The 18,530-nt window shown below is 40.8% G+C and overlaps 2 protein-coding genes across 2 annotated transcripts; one reads left to right on the plus strand and one right to left on the minus strand.

Moving 5' to 3' along the window:
- Nucleotides 1-705: 705 nt before the first annotated feature.
- On the plus strand, nucleotides 706-2,357 carry LOC133832805 (protein FAR1-RELATED SEQUENCE 5-like). The gene is made up of 4 exons (XM_062263099.1): nucleotides 706-1,049; nucleotides 1,126-1,359; nucleotides 1,518-1,675; nucleotides 1,807-2,357. The coding sequence occupies exons 1-4, from the start codon at nucleotides 706-708 to the stop codon at nucleotides 2,355-2,357; spliced, it is 1,287 nt and encodes a 428-aa protein (XP_062119083.1).
- Nucleotides 2,358-15,618: 13,261 nt separating this feature from the next.
- Nucleotides 15,619-16,743, minus strand: LOC133832806 (uncharacterized). The gene is made up of 2 exons (XM_062263100.1): nucleotides 16,324-16,743; nucleotides 15,619-16,236 (listed from the first exon to the last, which is right to left on the minus strand). The coding sequence occupies exons 1-2, from the start codon at nucleotides 16,741-16,743 to the stop codon at nucleotides 15,619-15,621; spliced, it is 1,038 nt and encodes a 345-aa protein (XP_062119084.1).
- Nucleotides 16,744-18,530: the final 1,787 nt, after the last annotated feature.

The following is an 18,530-nucleotide window of genomic DNA, read 5'->3' on the forward strand; positions in this document are numbered from 1 at the left end:
TAATGCGATTTTAATAATATAATCAATTTAAATATAAAAAAATATTGAATAGTGCTGCACACCATTCGAAAAAAAATAAGAAGGAATAGGTTGGAGAAATGACTAGTTGCGAAAATGGTTTGGAAGCTAAACAAGAAGATACAAAATCTTTATCTTCTGAACATGAAGTAGACCTTGCTGGGGGAACACATTTGGAAGAGACAAATAATGAAGATGTATCAGAAGAAAATGTTGAATGTGGCGTTAACGAAGAATGGATCGAACCTGATATTGCGCAATGGAGGAGCTTGCTTCAATTTTTGGATATTGACAAAAGAACCAGAACATATACAGTTTTTGGACTTCGAAGGGAAGGAGTTTGTAAGTATTGAACAAGCAGAATCTTTTTATTTTTTGTATGCAAAAATGATGGGGTTTAGTGTTAGAAAAAAACTGAAGAGGGAGGACAAAAAAAATATTTTATACATTAGAAGTTGGGTGTGTTCAAACAAAGGTTTTAGAGAACAAAAATATTGTAATCTTGATAATAGGTGTAAAGAAGCTCGTGCTCTAACAAGAACGAGTTGTAATGCAGAGTTTAGAATAAATTTAAATAGGGAAACTAATCACTGGATTACTAAGTGTTTTAATAACCACCACAACCATAAGTTTTCCTTCTTCTGTGAAAAACCATTTCTTAGATCTAATAGAATATTTAGGGACGAGATGAGGGAACAAGTTATGTCAATGAAGAGAGCCGGAATTAAGACATCTCGAATTTGGAATTACATGGTAGAAGTTCATGATGGTTGGGAAAATGTGGGATGTATCAAAGATGACTTGTACAAGAGAGTTTGTAAAAAATATTCAACTTGGGATAATTGTGACACATCCACAACAATGGGTTATCTCGAAGCAAAAAAAGGGCTGGACAATACGTTTTTCTACAAGTATGATGTAGATAAAGAAAATAGATTGACAAATTTATTATGGTCTGACAGGACTTCCCAAGTTGATTACCAATTATTTGGTGATTGTATGACTTTTGATTCTACTTACAAAACCAATAGGTATTTAATTTTTTTTTTACCTTATATCGATTTCTTAGTTAAATTTCAAATATCATATTAATTTTTTGTTCAACAGGTACGGAAAGCCATTAGTAATACTACTTGGGTCTAATAATCATGACAAAATGTGTGTGTTTGGAGCTGCACTTCTTGATAACGAGACTTCGACCACATATGATTGGGTATTGGAAACATTTTTAGAGTGCATGGGTGGTAAGATGCCTTCAGCAGTTTTGACGGACTGTTGCAAAGCAATGAACAAAGCACTGGATAATATTATGCCCGATGTTCCACATCGTATTTGCTCATGGCACATACTCAAAAATGCAATGCACCATGTACACAATATAACATTCCATCAAGAATTGAAATTTTTTATTTTTAGGTAATACATTAAATGGTGTTTTATCTTATTCTCTCAATTATAATATGAAAACATTTATATTTTTCCTTTTTACCAAAATATAGGTATTACAAGGAGGAAGAATGGGAGGATAATTGGAAAGTGACAGTGAATAAATATAGATTGACAAGAAATGCATTGGTGGAAGCACAATATGGCAAAAGAAAGCAGTGGACATATACTTTTCTTCGTGGTATTTATTTTGGTGGAGCTACTACTATCGGTAGATGCGAATCTATAAATGCATTCTTGAAAAGATATTTTCAAAATAAAATACCATTGTGGACCATGCTTTATTTATGCTACGCTACAACGAGATGAAAGAACACTACAAAACTAAATTGACTGAACCAGTTTTGAACCAGACAATTATGCCGTGTGTGGAGGATGAAATTTCTTCAATTTTCACAAGGGAAATTTTTACAAGGATAAGAAAGGAGATACGACATGGCGATAATTATATTGTCCTAAAGGATGATAAGATACCAGATTACACTCTTTGTTTGGTCAAAAAATACATTGGTTCTGAATTAAAGCGCAAAGTAATCTCCAATGATGGGGATGATGTTCGATGTGATTGCTATTCTTTTGAGACAAAAGGAATTCCATGTAGACATATTTTTATTTCATTGAAGAATTTGGAGAGAAGAAGTTTGCCAATTTGTTTGGTAACTAGACGTTGGCTAAAAGATGCTAAAGAAGTTCAATTGTTGACTCAAGGTAATGAAAGAAAGTGTCATCATCCTGAAGTTATTGAAAATTCTAGGTACGGTGGTGTAACCACACAAAATACTATTACATCGTACCTTGATACAAGATCGCGAGAAGCATTTCAAAAGGCTATGGAAGTTATATCAGAGTTGAATGCAGAATTGGAAAAAAAATGCCACCAGATGAAGAGTTAAAACATCATCAAAATGACGAGTGAGTGTTTCTTAATAATATTTTGGACTCTCTGATTAAAAAAATAAAAGGCAGACCAACTGTAATGACCTACAACCCAGGGACCGTTACATTGTGTATTTTAAATAGTGCTAAACTCGCTAAACGAGTCATTTGGCCATAATCGTGTAACTAAATGTGATTAACAGTTTAGGGTTAAATTTTTTTTGCGAAAGATACAAATGTTTCACTAAAACGTTTACTGTATACATTGGGATCCCAAAATACATTTAAAAGGTTAATTACAATAAAAGATTTACAACCACCCGACCTAAGTGACAAAATAGGGTTTAAAACCTAGTTCCTCTTGAAACCCTCGGCTGTGGTGGTCGAGCAGCCACATATGTACACATCGTCACCTAAGCTCTTCAACTCAAGGATGGTCCAACTTTCTCTTACCTTTACCTGCACCACATAGCACCCGTGAGCCGAGGATCAACAAGAAAAATTAAACATGCTCATAAGCAGTAAATAACATGTCACCAAATCATAATAAACATGCCTAGCAGTAATAACCTTACTAATGCATGCAGGCAAGTACAAATAAATGATTAGGGAATCATTCTGGCTTGACACCCTAGAACATGAGACTAATAAGTCACCTTGGGGCCATGTGCCCTGTCCTCTGTATAGCCAGCTTTCTAGCTGATCTAGCGTACTCGACGCTAGGTTTTCTTCGATCAATAGATCGGTCAAGCATGTGATGCGCTTCAGGTTAGGCTAGATAATATGGACTAGCGCTTAGCGCGCTATTGCCCTGCTTGACTAATAAGTCAATGTCTTACGACACGCATTCAATGTGTTATTGCTGTCCTTGACTAATAATTCAGTTCCTTTCGACCAACACTCACCGTGCTAATGTCGTCCTTGACTAATAAGTCAGTGCCTTTTGACCAGCGCTATTGCCGATCTTGACTAATAAGTCAATGCTAGGATATGTGACTATTAAGTCACCTCAGGTCTCTTAGCCATATCCTTTGTATAAGCGTACTTGGCGCTGACCAGTAGTCAACGTGCTAAGGCCATTCTTGACTAATAAGCCAATGCTAGGATATGTGACTATTAAGTCACCTCAGGTCTCTTAGCCCTATCCTCTGTGTGAGCATACCTGACGCTTCTGGTTAGCCTAACCAATATGACTAGCGCACAACGCTATTGCCGCTCATGACTGATAAGTCAGAGCTTTACAACTAGCACTCAGCACTATTGCCGCTCTTGACTCATAAGTCAATGCTCTTTGACCAGCACTCAGCGCTATTGTCGCTCATGACTGATAAGTCAGAGCTTTACAACTAGCACTTAGCACTATTGCTGCTCTTGATTGATAAGTCAATGATCTTCGACCAGCACTCATCACTATTGTCGCTCATGACTGATAAGTCAGAGCTTTACGACCAACACTCAGCACCATTGCCGCTCTTGGCTAATAAGTCAATGCTCTTCGACCAGCACTCAACACTATTGCCACTCATGATTGATAAGTCAGAGTTTTACGACCAATACTCAACACTATTGCTGTTTCTGACTGATAAGTCAGTGCATCATCAATGAGGTAATGAAACACATGCATATATCATATGTCAAATATCCAGATTTAAGGCATTCAACATGCTTAATCGATAATCACAAGCATAGTCATAATCATGCACATTTACAGAGACTCAAGCTCTAATCAATTCCATATTCAACATTCATGTCATGCCATAATCACATACATCACATGCATCATATACTGGGTGTAGTTTTCTTACCTTTGGTCTAAGCACAAGTTACCAATAAACGACCCTCGAACACGATCCTAATTCTGAACCCCTATCGAACACCTAGTCACAACCAGAATATAGAATCCTATACAAACGAGTATATAAATTCTTCCAGAATGAGTACTAGCCTCTGGGACGTCGAATCCTACCAAACCGGGTAGTAGGATCGATCCCAAGCCCTTAGGTTTAAGTTCCCATGACTAAAAACCCACTTTGTCCATTTTTCCCCTTTTGAGTTGCGACCCCAAACACTAGAGCCGCAGCCCTGCTAAAGTCAGGGGCCCAAAGCCCTTCTCTGCCTGCACTAGCGCCGCGACGCTCCTAGCAAGCGCCGCGGCTCAAATAGCCCAGCAACCCCCTTCATCTTCTTCGTTTAGCTTGTGCCGTGACACCCAAGAATAGGGTCGCGGCTCGACCTCGAAGCCAGCCATAAACCCTCAATTTTCTCATTTTAAATCCTCCATAAACCTATCCAAACATCTCAAAATCCAAAAAACAAAGTTCTCAAACATCTCAATGGCCCAAAACCATCAAAACTCAAGCTTTAGACAACTCAAAAACTTATCAAAACACAAAATCCAAATTCAAAACTTAAGAAACTTAGGAAACAGAAACTCAAAAATTCAAAGCTTAAATTACCTTTAATTATGTCGTTTCTCGCTAAATTCTCCGGCTAATAAGCTTCTAATCTTCCCTAGAATCACTATGACTTGATCCTTTCTTGAATCCAAGTCCTAAAACTCGAGTTTCCTTAAAAAATGCTAACGGCGCCAAAAAGAGAACAGGAGGGAGAGAGAACATACTAAATGTTCTTTTATGTTTCTGACAAGTTACTTCGAGCTTAAGTAACATCAAACAAATCCTAATGCTCGAGGTTTCAAAAACGCCCCTGGGGTAAAATAGTCAGAGTCCCAGAATTCCCTCATGATCTCACTAACTCCCAATATATCATCAAATAATCATTCCCATTACCCAATATCCCGGTAATGTGCTAAATACCCAATATATCCCTTGACTCACTCTGAGTCAAGTATGGGTCCCGTTGTGACTTTCCCACTAGCTTGCTCCCTAGGATTGTCTGGTGCCGAGTAACCCAAATATATCCTCATAATGTGGTCCCACACATATATGACATATATGCCAAATATACCCATAACGGGCCAAATTACAAAAATTGCCCAATTAATCATAAATGAGCCCACATGCATATTTAATACACCAAAACACGCATATAAAGTCATATTATAATATAACTCACATAATCACATATTGATACACATATATATCACATAATCACATCATTTTCATAATTTTCCATCCTGGCCCCCTAATCAAGGCCCTAAGCCTTATTAGGAAATTTGAGACGTTACACCAACTACAACCAGTTTGTCGAAATCATTCCCTAGAGGTGCAAAGAAGAGAAAAACAAAAAAATTGCTATTATATTGCAAGTATTGTGGTGAGGTTGGACATGATTCATGGAATTTTCCTATGGAGCCAAAGTCAACTACCGAGAAAAATGGTCATTCGCGAAGAAGAAGAAAAAAATCAATCCATGACTAGTGATGTCTTTTGTATAATTGTTTATAAACACTTTTTACATTGTAATTTTAATTTCGACTATAAAAAATAAAGCTGAATTGTTGTATTTTAAAAAATATATATTTTAAATATGGTATTGAGATTTGAGAAAGTTAATTCATTTGCATAATTAGGATTTAAAGTCATTACATCTTATTTATAATTAATTTTGGCTTCAAAAAAAAATATAGGGCTTATTATTTTTTTTTTAAAGTTAATTCATTTGCATAATTAGGGTTTAAAGTCATTATTTTTTTTAATAAATTCAAAATAGGAGAGAAGTAGTTTAAATATGGTATTGAGAATTGGGAATAGTTAATGCACCTCTTGAAATTGAAAGATTCAAAGGCTATCTATATCCTAGCATTTCATAAATAATTAATTATATAAAAATATATTTTTTTATCATTGATTTTGGCTACAATAAAATAGGGTTAATTATTATTTAAAAAAACAATAGTTTAAATATGGTATTGGTAATTAGGAAGGTTGATTCATTTGCATAAATTCATTATTTTATTTATTTTTAAAAAAATTTCAAAATAGGAGATAAGTAGTTTAAATATGGTATTTAGAATTGGGAATTGTTAATGCACCTCTTCAAATTGAAAGATTCAAAGAGTATCTGTTTACCCAAAAATTGACTACTTGATGACGTGGCAGAATTAGCCTACACGTGGGATACACGTGGCCGTTTAAGTAAGTATGGTCAGTTCGACCATCGACCAGAAGAGAATTGGCTCATCAGACAACATAATTATGGGCGACCAGTTTGGTCGTATATTTTCATTTATTTCCTTCAGATATGTAATCTTACAATTACGCATTAATTGTAATTTCCATTATTACTTAGATATGCATGTATTAAATGTAATTAAGGCACGTTTTCCCATGTAGAACTCCTTGAGCCTATAAATATGAATCAAAAGGCTCAAAAGAGGGGACTTTTGGACTTCAGAATTCTAAGAGAGAAATAGAGTATTTTTATCCACCACAATTGTATTCATCCAAGAGTTTGTGAAACTCGTGAACCCTTAGTTCATTGATCACAGTTTTTGGGATTTTATATCAATAAGAACACTAAGTGGACGTAGGTCATTACCATTTTATTGGGGCCGGACCACTATAAATCTTTTGTATCGTTTATCTTTTCATCTTGATTTCATCTCGTTTTCTATCGTTTTACTTAACTCCGCGTTGTTGACCAATTTGAGGGTCAACATTTTGGTGCTTTCATTGAGAGCTGAACTCAAGACCTCCAAAGAGATCAAATGGCGAAAACATCTAGAAAGACTGGACAAACCTCCGGTACTGCACCAACCCAGCCTCCTCCGCAAAATGTGGCTGAGGATGAGCCACAAATAGATTTCAAAGAGGAGGAAATGGAATTTGAGACCTTGAGGACAACACTGATTGTGTTGTAGGAAGAGTTAGCATATATGAGGGATAATCAGGAAAATGTGGTTGAAACGATGGCATTGCAATAAAGAGAAATTGATTGGCAACGCCAAGAACTGAATGAGGGGCAGGCCGACATGGATCGCTGACAGAGGGATGCCATTGCCACCCTGGAGGCAGCCATTTAGTTGGCTTGAGGGTAGCTCGCGCCAGCTTCTCAACCGGATTAGCCACCTAGTTTACTGCCACAACAAGATCCACATTCAAATTGTCCACAACATCACCACACTCTGCCTCCAATCAGCAAGCCCTCAGAGGTCGGAGCAGCCTCCTGCTGCTCAACAGGATATTCCATTTCAACATCCTGAGCAGGAAACTCCTTCTCGCGCTGGTCGAGATAATCCCCAGCAGCAAAGACAAAATAGGGACGGGCAGCCTCCCCGAAGCCCTAGACGCCAGACTGCTGAAGAGCAAAATCCACCGAGCAGGCGACAACGTCCTTTTGATGGCAAGAGACAGGTCGAGTCAGGGTCTGTGGTCAGGGGACCCCCACGACATAATAATGCCCGGGGACCCACCAACCAACGCAGACCTCCACTTGACAGACGAGACGTGCCAGCGAGGGGAGGGGGAAATAGCATGATCAGCAGGTCGCACCGTAGTTGGTCACATTTTAGGGATGAGCATGACTATAATGAGGCAGATTCCGGCAGAGGAAATGCTGGTTGAGGGCAAGGAGATAGGGGTGGGGAACGTAGTCCCCCACCAAGAGAGAATCGGCTGACGAGTCAAAATGCTGGGGGGTAGCCTAGGCAACCTAACGTCTTTGATTGACTAGGCGCTAACGAGCAAGGGGGTAGGGATGAGGATTTGAGAGACGTACTCAATGATAGATGGGAAAGGCACGTCAAGTATGCCCCTCCGGCACTGGTCACCCCAATAATACCAGACGTTGTACAGGCCCATCTTGATGTGTTAAATCAGGTCGTCTAGCAGTTAGTGGGGAGCCGAACATCCAACATTGAGTATGATCGGAGAATAGGCACTCCGTTCATACAAAGAATAGCAATGGCCGAAACCCCAAGAAAATTTAAGATGCCGGTCTTACCCAACTTCAATGGATTTAGAGACCCAGTATCTCATGTGAATAAATTCAAGATACAAATGGACATCCAGAAGGTGTCAGATGATGCTCGATGTAGAATCTTTCCGGCCACCTTATCCGATACAGCTTAGGAGTGGTTTTTCAAATTCCCTCCTACTAGCATAGTGTCTTGGGAAATGTTCGTGAAAGAGTTCTACGAGCAGTTTTACACTGGTCGAGTACATCCGACCGAAGCCAACCAACTGGTCGAGATACGCTAGAAGGAGGGTGAATCCTTGAAGGAGTATGTCCAGCGTTTTATGCGAGCCGCTGCTGGGGCTAAGACAATTGGTGATGAGGGGAAGATGATGGAACTTACTGCTGGAGTACGATGCCATTCATCCCTTTGGAATAGTTTAAGGGAAAATGGGGTGAAAAGCACCCAAGAGTTTTTGGACCAAGCAAATAGGTACATCAAACTCGAAGAGGCCATCACCAATGAAGGGAAGGTGCCCGCAGACGACTAGGGTCCGAAAGAAGATCCCACCAAAGGTGCCAGTGGGTTTGGGAAACCCAATGGAAATGACAAAAATAACAGGAAACACGGAGGAAAAATGGCAAACCATGAGCCATCGACGTCTGAGAGCAAGCACCTTTAAAGTAACAGATATGAGCCGAGGTTCACCAATTATACGACCCTAGTCGAAAGCAGAGCATAAGTGTACTAGGCTACTAGCACCACTGTTCCTTTCAAGTGACCAGCCCCGATCAGGAAAGATATCTCCAAGAGAGATACAACCAAGTTTTGTCGTTTTCACAATGACTATGGTCATGACACCAACGAGTGCAACCAGCTTAAAGATGAGATTGAGTTCCTTATCAGAAAAGGACACCTGAGAAGATATGTACGAGCCACTGGAGGTTCCCAGAGACAGGCTCAAGGAGGCAATGAGCAGGCACCTATACGCAAACGCTCGCCCCCTTTAAAGCGAACTCCAGTGGCGGGTACATTGTTGACCATCTATGGCGGCCAACACCTTGTAGGGGATAGTGGGAAGGCAAGGGAGTGATATGCCCGAACCTTACGACACGACCAGGACATTGAAATGCTGAACGTAGAGGAGATAACTACCAAAAAAGCTCAAACAGAGGAAGAACTGATAACTTTCTCTGAGCTTGACGCCCAGCATGTCCAGTTTCCCCATTCGGATCCTCTGGTCATGGATGTCCGGATCGCCAATATGATGGTTAAGCGGGTGTTAGTGGATACAGGAAGCTCAGTAAACATTCTGTACAAGTCTTCGCTGGAGAGGATGAAGTTGTCAGTGAAGGATTTGGAGCCATGCAACCAAACCATTTATGGTTTTTCTGGTGAAGGGCTCGCGCCAACGGAGTCGATCAAGCTTCCAGTCACAGTAGGAACTGGACTTATGAATAAGACATTACTCACTACTTTATAGTAGTTGATTGTCCTTCTGCATATAATGCTGTGATTGGAAGGCCTATTCTAGTTGACCTACGAGCTGTGACCTCGGTCTGACACCTGGCCATGAAGTTTCCGACCGACGCAAGGGTAGGATGTGTGTTAGGAAACCAATGAGAAGCATGAGAATGCTATAAGTTCTTGATTACCAAGGCGAAAAGGGGTGGATCGAGAGAAGGAGCCGAGAAAGGGTTGCTATTGGCCAATGAAGTACAAGACCAATCAGATGAGCAAGTCACCAAATAGGGTGTTGCCCAAAGTGAGGATAGAGATTTATATCCTCGCTTTGGGGATTTTGAAGAAGATGTAGGACTAGTCGATGACCTCGAGGAGGTCCAACTTGATGAGGCAGATCCGACCAAGGTTGTGAAAGTCGGTAAAAATTTAGAGACAACAACAAAGCAAAAACTGGTGGAATTTTTAAAGGAGAACCAGGAGGTGTTTGCCTAGTCGCATAAGGATATGGTTGGGATTGACCCAACAATTATCAGCCATGTCTTAAACATAGATAAAAGTTTTCCACCAGTACAACAAAAAAGGAGGCTGCTCGACAAAGATAGATCAAAAGCGTTAAAAGAAGAGGTCGAGAAGCTAAAGGAGAACATATTTGTAACGCCCTACTCCCTTAGAGTCGTTACCAAGTGAGTTTTTTTTTTTTAAAAGAAACTTTGTGCAAAGAACTCTTTAACCGAGGTTTTTAAAACCAAAGTGTGACTAAGCAAAAGTTAAGGCTATAATCTTTTGAAAATGCTTTGCTTTATTGAAAACTTCAAGTATATAACATCTGGGATCCCAAAATAAGGTTTGAAAACTATTTACAACTTAAAATAAGTTTACAGTTGATTAGTTATTAAAATCACAGATTATTACAGCCATTTTTCGTAAATTCCCCCAACTAAAGCAGTCGGGCAGGCCAAACATGTACGCGTCGCTTCATGCTCTCCGTACTCATGGCTGGTTGACTCATTCTTTGCCCTTACCTGCAACACAGAGCACCCGTGAGCCGAAGCCCAACAAGAAAACTCATACAGTTCATAACATGTGCAAATTATACAGTTAACATATCCGGTAATCCACAGATAAACAGGTCAGCCATCAAACTAAGCAAACACGGCCATGCCGCCCCAGAAGCCTTACCAAAGCCTGGGGTTTCGGTCCTCACCGTAAGGATATCCCATTTATCCACTAGGTCCTACCCTGACTATAATCATCCCATGTGCTAAGTGTTACTTCCGGCCTCGCTGCCGTTCTCAGCTCATTAACCGTTCTCGGCACCTTTACCGTTCTCGCTACTATAATCACATATAGTATAATTCAAATAACATTCAATAAAAACTATACCATAATCATGTAATACCATTTAGGGCCGTGCCCTGCATTAACACTATGGGTCCATGCCCTGTCCTACGGGTGCTACAGTTTTCCTTACCTGTATCCCGAGCTTTCCAATGCACCAAGGCCACAAGCACGGTCCTCTAGCACGAGCCTCTCCGAAATCCTTGAATGAAGAATCCAATCCTAAGCTTCCTTGATTCATCTCCTAAGTCTCCAAATTTCAGCTCCTTCAACTCCTCTTCTTCTTCTTCTTGCCCTAGCTTTTTCCCTCTAGCTTTTCTTCTCTCTATTTTTAACAAAACCAAAATATGACCAAGCCTAAACCGTGTACCCCTTTAACCCAGCTGAACATTGACTAAAGCCCCTGCCAAATGACCATATTACCCCTCCTAATAATCATTTCCTAACTAACCCATCAAGGGCACTCTAGTCCATTCACTTCTATTTAAATTCTACCATTTCCACCTAAACTTGTTACTCACAGCAGTTACAAATGGTTACTCAGGTTACTCAATCACCAATAACTATAACCACTAGTTCTCACTCAACTCACAAAATTCCCCAAGATACCCCTAGGCTCCTCCCGAGCCGGGAATAAAATCTCGTTGTGACTTTTGAGTTAACTAGCTCTCTAGGACCGTCTCGGCACGTGCATCACAATAATAACACCACCCTCACGTGGTACAAATCACATAATACAATTATCACATATATGCCCACAGCGGGCTAAAATTACCAATTTACCCCTATCATACAAACGGGGTCCACATGCATATTTATTTCACCTAAACATGCATACTAACCACATAGTCATGCATCTCGAATGTTCAATTAGTCATATAACATGCTTTAAATCATAATCATGAATTTACTCATGAAAATCACACATAAATCCCATTATGCTCTCCAGGCACACTAATCAAGGCCCTTAAGCCTTATTAGCGATTTTGGGTCGTTACAAGATTCATCAGGGTAGCGTTTTATCCATCTTGGGTCTCTAATCCCGTGCTAGTTCCCAAGCCGAATGGCAAGCGGAGGACATGCGTGGATTTCACAGACCTCAGTAAAGCCTGCCCAAAGGATTGTTTCCCACTCCCAAGGATCGACCAGCTGGTCGATGCCACTTCAGGGCATGAGATCCTATCATTTATGGATGCATAATCTGGATACAATCAAATCAGTATGCACCCACTTAATGAGGATCACACTAGCTTTCGAACTGATACAGGGATTTACTGTTACAAAGTAATGCCCTTCGGTTTGAAAAACGCTGGTGCGACTTACTAGTGACTAGTCAATCACATGTTCAAAGAGCTGATCTATTTTAATATGGTGGTATATGTTGATGACATCCTGGTTAAGTCGAAGAAGGCAGAAGAACACATTGGGGACCTGCAAGAGTGCTTCAACATCTTGAACAAATATTAGATGAAGTTGAATCCCCTTAAGTGTTCCTTCAAAGTTGGATTAGGGAAATTTTTGGGATTCATAGTGAACTCGCAAGGTATCGAAGCTAATCCCAAAAAGATCAAGGCCTTGATCGAGATGAAGTTGCCAGCTAAAATTAAAGATGTTCAAAGTCTAACCGGGAGGATTGCTGCTTTGAGTAGATTCATTTCCACATCAACAGACAAATGCATTCCATTTTTTAATCTGCTTAGGGGCAATAAGAAATTCGAGTGGACAGAAGAGTGCGAGCAGGCTTTCAAGGCTCTGAAGTCTCATATGTCGCAACCATCGATTTTGTCTAAACCGGTCGAGAAAGAAACTTTGTTCATCTATTTGGTGGTCACCGAGTATGCTGCTAACGCTGTCCTAATCAGAGAGGAAGAACATGTTCAAAAAGTTGTGTATTATATAAGCAAGAGGCTAATAGGAGTAGAACTGCGATATCTACCCATTGAAAAATTAGCCTATTGCTTGATTTTAGCCTCCAGAAAGTTGCGACCATACTTCCAAGCTCACCCCATCGTAGTACTCACCGACCAGGTACTACGGCAAGTCTTGCAGAAAATAGAAGCCCCCGGTCGATTGTTAAAATGGGCAGTTGAACTTGGACAGTTTGATATTTCTTACTCGCCATGAGCAACTATGAAGAGACAGGCTTTAGCAGATTTTATCGCAGAATTTACTGGGCTCCAAGATACCGAGCCGATAGAAGAGCCTGAGCTCCAAAGCCAAACTCCTTCCTGGAAGTTGTTCGTAGATGGCTCTTCCAACAAGAACAATGCTGGAGCAGGTTTGATCTTAGTCATGCCTGAAGGACATCGATTCCACTCTGTAATCAGATTTGACTTCACAGCGTCCAATAACGGAGCCGAATACGAAGCTCTACTCGCAGGATTAAGATTAGACAAGGACATGGATATAAAGTCACTTGAAATCTACAGTGACTCCCAGTTAGTGGTTAATAAAATTATTGGAGAATATCAAGCCCGGGGTCTGAAGATGGTTGCTTATTTGAAAAAGGCAAATGACTTATTGGCACAGTTCAAAAAATATACTCTCCAGCAAGTACCTCGCGACCAGAACTCAAACGCTGATGCTTTGGCCAAGTTAGCAAGTGCGAAGGATGCTGACACCTTGAATATAGTACACGTTGAACATTTGTTTGCACTGAGCATTCAAGCAGAAGAGTCTTCTCTGGTAATCCAAGCAACAGACACATGGATGATGCCCTTCATTGAATACTTAGAGCATGGAGTGCTACCAAGGGATAGAAACAAAGCAAGAGCCCTCCAAAGACAATCAGCTCGATTCATTCTGGTCGATGGAGTTTTATACAGGAGAGGATACTCAATGCCACTTCTAAGGTGTGTTTCAAAGGAAAAGGCCAAGGAATTAATGCGAGAAGTCCATGAAGGTTTCTGTGGAGATCATGCTGGGGGCAGAGATTAGCAAAAAAGATCCTAAGGCAAGGATACTTCTGGCCAACGATGAATGAAGACTCTGTAGATTTTTTTCGGAAGTGTGACAAGTGCCAAAGGTTCTCCAAGATACCGCGAGCAGCCCCTAATGAGCTAAAGCAGATGCAAAGCCCGTGGCCATTCGCAGTGTGGGGAATAGATTTGATTGGGTATTTACCCACGGGAAAAGGCAATGTCAAGTATGTTGTAGTTGTTGTTGACTACTTCACAAAGTGGATCGAAGCTGAGCCACTTGCAACAATAACAACCAAGAAGGTGCAAGATTTTGTGGTCAAGAACATTGTGTGTCGCTATGGGTTGCAAAGAAAGATTGTCTCAGATAATGGCACACAATTCGATGCGATCTGTTCATAGATTTTTGCGAAAGGCACGGGATTATCACGAGTTTTTCTTCAGTAGCTCATCCGCAGGCAAACAGACATGTTGAAGCTGTCAACAAGACATTGAAGGATACCCTGAAGAAAATGCTTGAAGAAGCGAAGGGGGCATGGCCAGAACAGTTACCTGAAGTCCTTTGGTCGTATAGAATGTCCCATCGAACAGCAGCAGGCCATACTCCATTTTCCTTGGCCTATGGATTTGAAGCCATGTTGCCTGTTGAATTAGATCCACCATCGCATAGAAGGTTGGCGTATGATTAGAGTGTGAATAGTCAGTTATTAATGGAATCTTTGGATTTGGTCGATGAAAGGCACGAGCAAGCTTAACTCTGAGTAGCAGCTTACCAGCAAAAGGTCGCTCGGTATTTCAACTCTAAAGTACACAAAAGAAAATTTAATGTGGGAGATTTGGTACTTAGAAGAGTTTTTCTAAACACCCGAGATCAAGCTGCTGGAATGATTGGACCTAACTGGGAAGGTCCGTATCAAATTGAAGAAGTCCTCAAACCAGGCACCTATAAACTTGCTCGCTTAAATAGAGATCTCATTACTCGCTATTGGAATGGAGAACACTTGCGCAAGTATTATCAATAAATAATTATTTTTAAAGAATTGGCTTGTATTAATTTCACTTTTACAAGTTTATGAACAAGGGTTAGTCAATAATATGAATAATCGCTTATAAGTGTAAGATCAATTTTTTGATCACTCGCACAGACACGATTGTCCATATATTACGAGAAATTAAAGGAACTGTGCGCATCCATTTATTCTTTCCAATTATTGTATTCATTACAAGTATTTGCTCATTACGTGTGTTGTTTTGCTATATAATTACTTTTTATAAGTATTTTTATGAGCAGTAATGTTCGAATAGGTCTTGGTCTTGGCAAGTGACCGAGGACCTTAAGCTCCTCAATCACTTGGGGGGCATATAAGGTACTAAGCAAGCAAAGCATATCAACAAGTATATGTAAACACATGAGCAAAATAAGGGAAAGCATACTACGATACTTAGAGTATTTTTCAAAATTTTGTTTAAATTTTGTCAAATCAAGTCAAAGTGCTATGCTAAGTTCGGTCATACGAACAAATATTATAATAAATTGCAAATATTATAATATTAAAGTAAAATGTTTTACACCGCGAGCAATTGCTGATCGAATGTAATTGTTAATCAAAAGGGAAGCTGCCTACGCAACAAAAAAATGTCTTCACATCACGAACCGTGGTTCGTGTGTCCTAGTTACAAATTAAAATAAAATAAATAAAATTATGGAGCAGCTGGAGGATCTTGTTGAGGCTGGTGGTCGATGGAGGTCCCAGCATCCTCACTGATGCCGTCAATACCCATCGCCAAAGAGATCTCGGGAGATGCCTGAACTTTCTCCTCCTCTTTACGGTGAGCAATGCATTTAGCAAGCTCATCCTGCTTTATACGCTCTGGTAAATAATCAAAGTTCGCCTCGCGGTTGTTTTTCCAGAACATATAAAAGTAGTTGAAGGTTGCTCCCTTGAACCACTCCAGATCACTAGCGTTGGTTTCTTCGAGCAATTTAACTCGCTCCTCCAACTCAGCAGTTTCTTTCCTGCTGATCGCCAGTTCGTTTTTGAGTTTGGAGGCCTCTTTGAAGTTCAACACTGAAGACTCCCTGTACCTCTCTTTGGATTCGGTGTCTTTGGCCAAGGCCTCCTTATGTTGCTTCAGCTCCCCGCCCAGTTTGGCATTTTTCTCCTCAGCTGCTCTTAGCTCCTCGAGCAGTTGGGCGTGTCTATCCTTGACTGCTTTGAGCTTCTCGATGAGTCTTCCCTCGACAGCTTTAATTTCTTTAGCATGCTTGGCATACGTCTCCTCCGAGCGACGCCAGTTGGTACTCAGGGTAAAAACTCCCTACGATCAGAGAAAAAAGCAAAGTTGTTAGTATAAATAAAAATGGCGAGATAGACAACTAAGACACATGAAAAAATAGCAACTTACACTGAGTATTTCATTCAATGAGCGACTGGGAATCTGCTTGACCTTCATGGAGGAGACATTACTGAAGGCTTCCTGACTGCACCGATGTCTTGATAGCTTCTTCAATTTGTCATTTGCCGAGTTATAGGCTGTGTTCAGAATAGCCTCGGCCTGAGTTTTTCCTGACTGGTCAGGAGGCATTGGGTTGACAGTAGTTGGAGGAGTCGGGTCGACGGGAGCTGGTGGAGGAGTCTGGTCGACGGGAGCTGGAGGAGTAGTTTCCTTGGAAGGTATAGGTGCAGGAGGATCCTCAGTCCGAGCCCTTTTCTTTGAGGGATCACTATTGCTTTCCCCAGGATGCCGCATGCTTCCCCTCTTCCTGCTCGCAGGAGCAGTGGTTTTGGGCTGTCTGTACAAATCAAATGCGTCGTCGGAAGGCATGACTGCATGATATAAACAAATGACCAGGCAATATAAATTGAGATACTAAAGCAATGAAATAAAAGTAAGAAAAAATCTAAGTAATATACCTGTTATCCAAAAAACTGGCGTAGATGACGTGGCAAGTGATTCCCGGACACGTGGCTGACATTTGGAGGAACTCTGCTAGGGTATCGACCAGAAGACAAATTATAAGCAGTAAGCAACCGAAGTTTACCTGCGACCAGCTTGGTTGCAGGTTCCGCATACTTCATGATGTTTCTATAAAGATCTTTGTAAATCCCGAAATTGACTCTCACAATCTCCTGAGTATCCGATTATTCAGGAGAGAATATCTGTAACACATTCATGTAATCCCCCTTGAGCCTATAAATAGAGAAATATAGCTCAAGGAAGGGACTTTTGGCTTTCGAATTATTTGAGACTAGAGTAATCCTATTTAAGATATTTGTATTGTTCTTCAGAGGTTAGTGAAACTCATTGAACCCTAGTTCTTTGATCACTCCTTTGATTCTCACATCAATAACAATCTAAGTGGACGTAGGTTATTACCAGATCCTGGGGCCGAACCACTATAAAATATCATGTTCTTATTATTTTCGTCATCACGTTCTTTTCAACGCATTCATCCACATCAAGCGTATTCTGACTCCGTGTCAGTTGACCAATATTAGGGTCAACAATACCCGAGCTATTACTACTAGTCGATACATTATTTATGGTACTACTGCTACACTCATTCTTTGCTTCAAAGAAGTCTGAATTTAAACTACTGATCGCATATTTAAAGTTTCTGTCCCCGTCGAATAAATGACAGGGAATGGGAAAACTGTCTAAGAGTGTGAAGTCAATACCATTCTCATCAGAGGACTCGAGTATGGGCTTAGAGTGTTTGGGAAGTTTCTACTTGCCCTTCCCATGTTGAGTAGGGACAACAACAACTTGTGGGGTGCTGGAAGGTTCCCTGATGGTCATTCTTTTAGCCCACCTCCTCGGGGGCTGTGACACATCCAGGTGCTGCTCGGGGATCTCTCCTCCGGTAGCACTCCCTACTGTGGACTCCCTTACATCCTGGTGAGGTGCCAGAAGGCCGACCAGCCTTAAGTTGCTCTCCGTGACCATCTCTTTGACGCTATTTTCGATGTCCGTCATGCTGGCCAAGGCTGCTGCCCTTATCTCCATCTCTGGAGTAGGGACTGGTCGGTACCACGGACCTAAACAACACTAAAGTTCAAAAGAATGTATAGGGAAGCTAGAAGAAATTAAATGACCACTAAGTAAAAGATTTACCTCCTCGGGTGAAGGCCAGGTTATCAGTGACCAGGTCTATTGTAAGAAAGTACTCCTGGAAGTACTTCCCTACATTGGACTTGTGGGTGATGCCACCCAGGAAGGTGCGAGCGGACTCTTGGTGGTAGAAGTGGAAGAACTCCGTGTTGTTGTGGTTGGGGTTGGATTTGAGGTCGAACAGGTAGTTGATCTCATGTGGTGTTGGTACAAGCCACTTCTTATGGTTATAAAGGATATAGAGTGCATATAGTACTCTAAATCCATTGGGGGTAATTTGAAAAGGGGTGACCTCAAAATAATAGGCCACCCCTTGAAAGAATTCGTGCAGAGGCAAGATTGCCCCTGCCTCAATATTGTAACGCCCTGGTTACTCCAAGACCGTTACTGTGAACTTTGAACCGTGCTTAACTCGCTAATCAATTTCTTTTGTTATAAACGTGCATCTAAGTGTTATTAATAGGTTATGGTGAAAAACCAATCAAAAGGAAAGGATATAT

The sequence above is a fragment of the Humulus lupulus genome, chromosome 4 (assembly GCF_963169125.1).
Source record: "Humulus lupulus chromosome 4, drHumLupu1.1, whole genome shotgun sequence".
Classification (NCBI taxonomy): domain Eukaryota; kingdom Viridiplantae; phylum Streptophyta; class Magnoliopsida; order Rosales; family Cannabaceae; genus Humulus; species Humulus lupulus.

Coding starts and splice junctions, on each gene's coding strand:
- LOC133832806 (XM_062263100.1), bottom strand. CDS start 16,743: ATGCCTTCCGACGACGCATTTGATTTGTACAGACAGCCCAAAACCACT. Junction 16,237..16,323: donor CATTGAATGAAATACTCAGT/GTAAGTTGCTAT, acceptor CTCTGATCGTAG/GGAGTTTTTACCCTGAGTAC.
- LOC133832805 (XM_062263099.1), top strand. CDS start 706: ATGAGGGAACAAGTTATGTCAATGAAGAGAGCCGGAATTAAGACATCT. Junction 1,050..1,125: donor TCTACTTACAAAACCAATAG/GTATTTAATTTT, acceptor TTTGTTCAACAG/GTACGGAAAGCCATTAGTAA. Junction 1,676..1,806: donor TGGTGGAGCTACTACTATCG/GTAGATGCGAAT, acceptor TGACTGAACCAG/TTTTGAACCAGACAATTATG.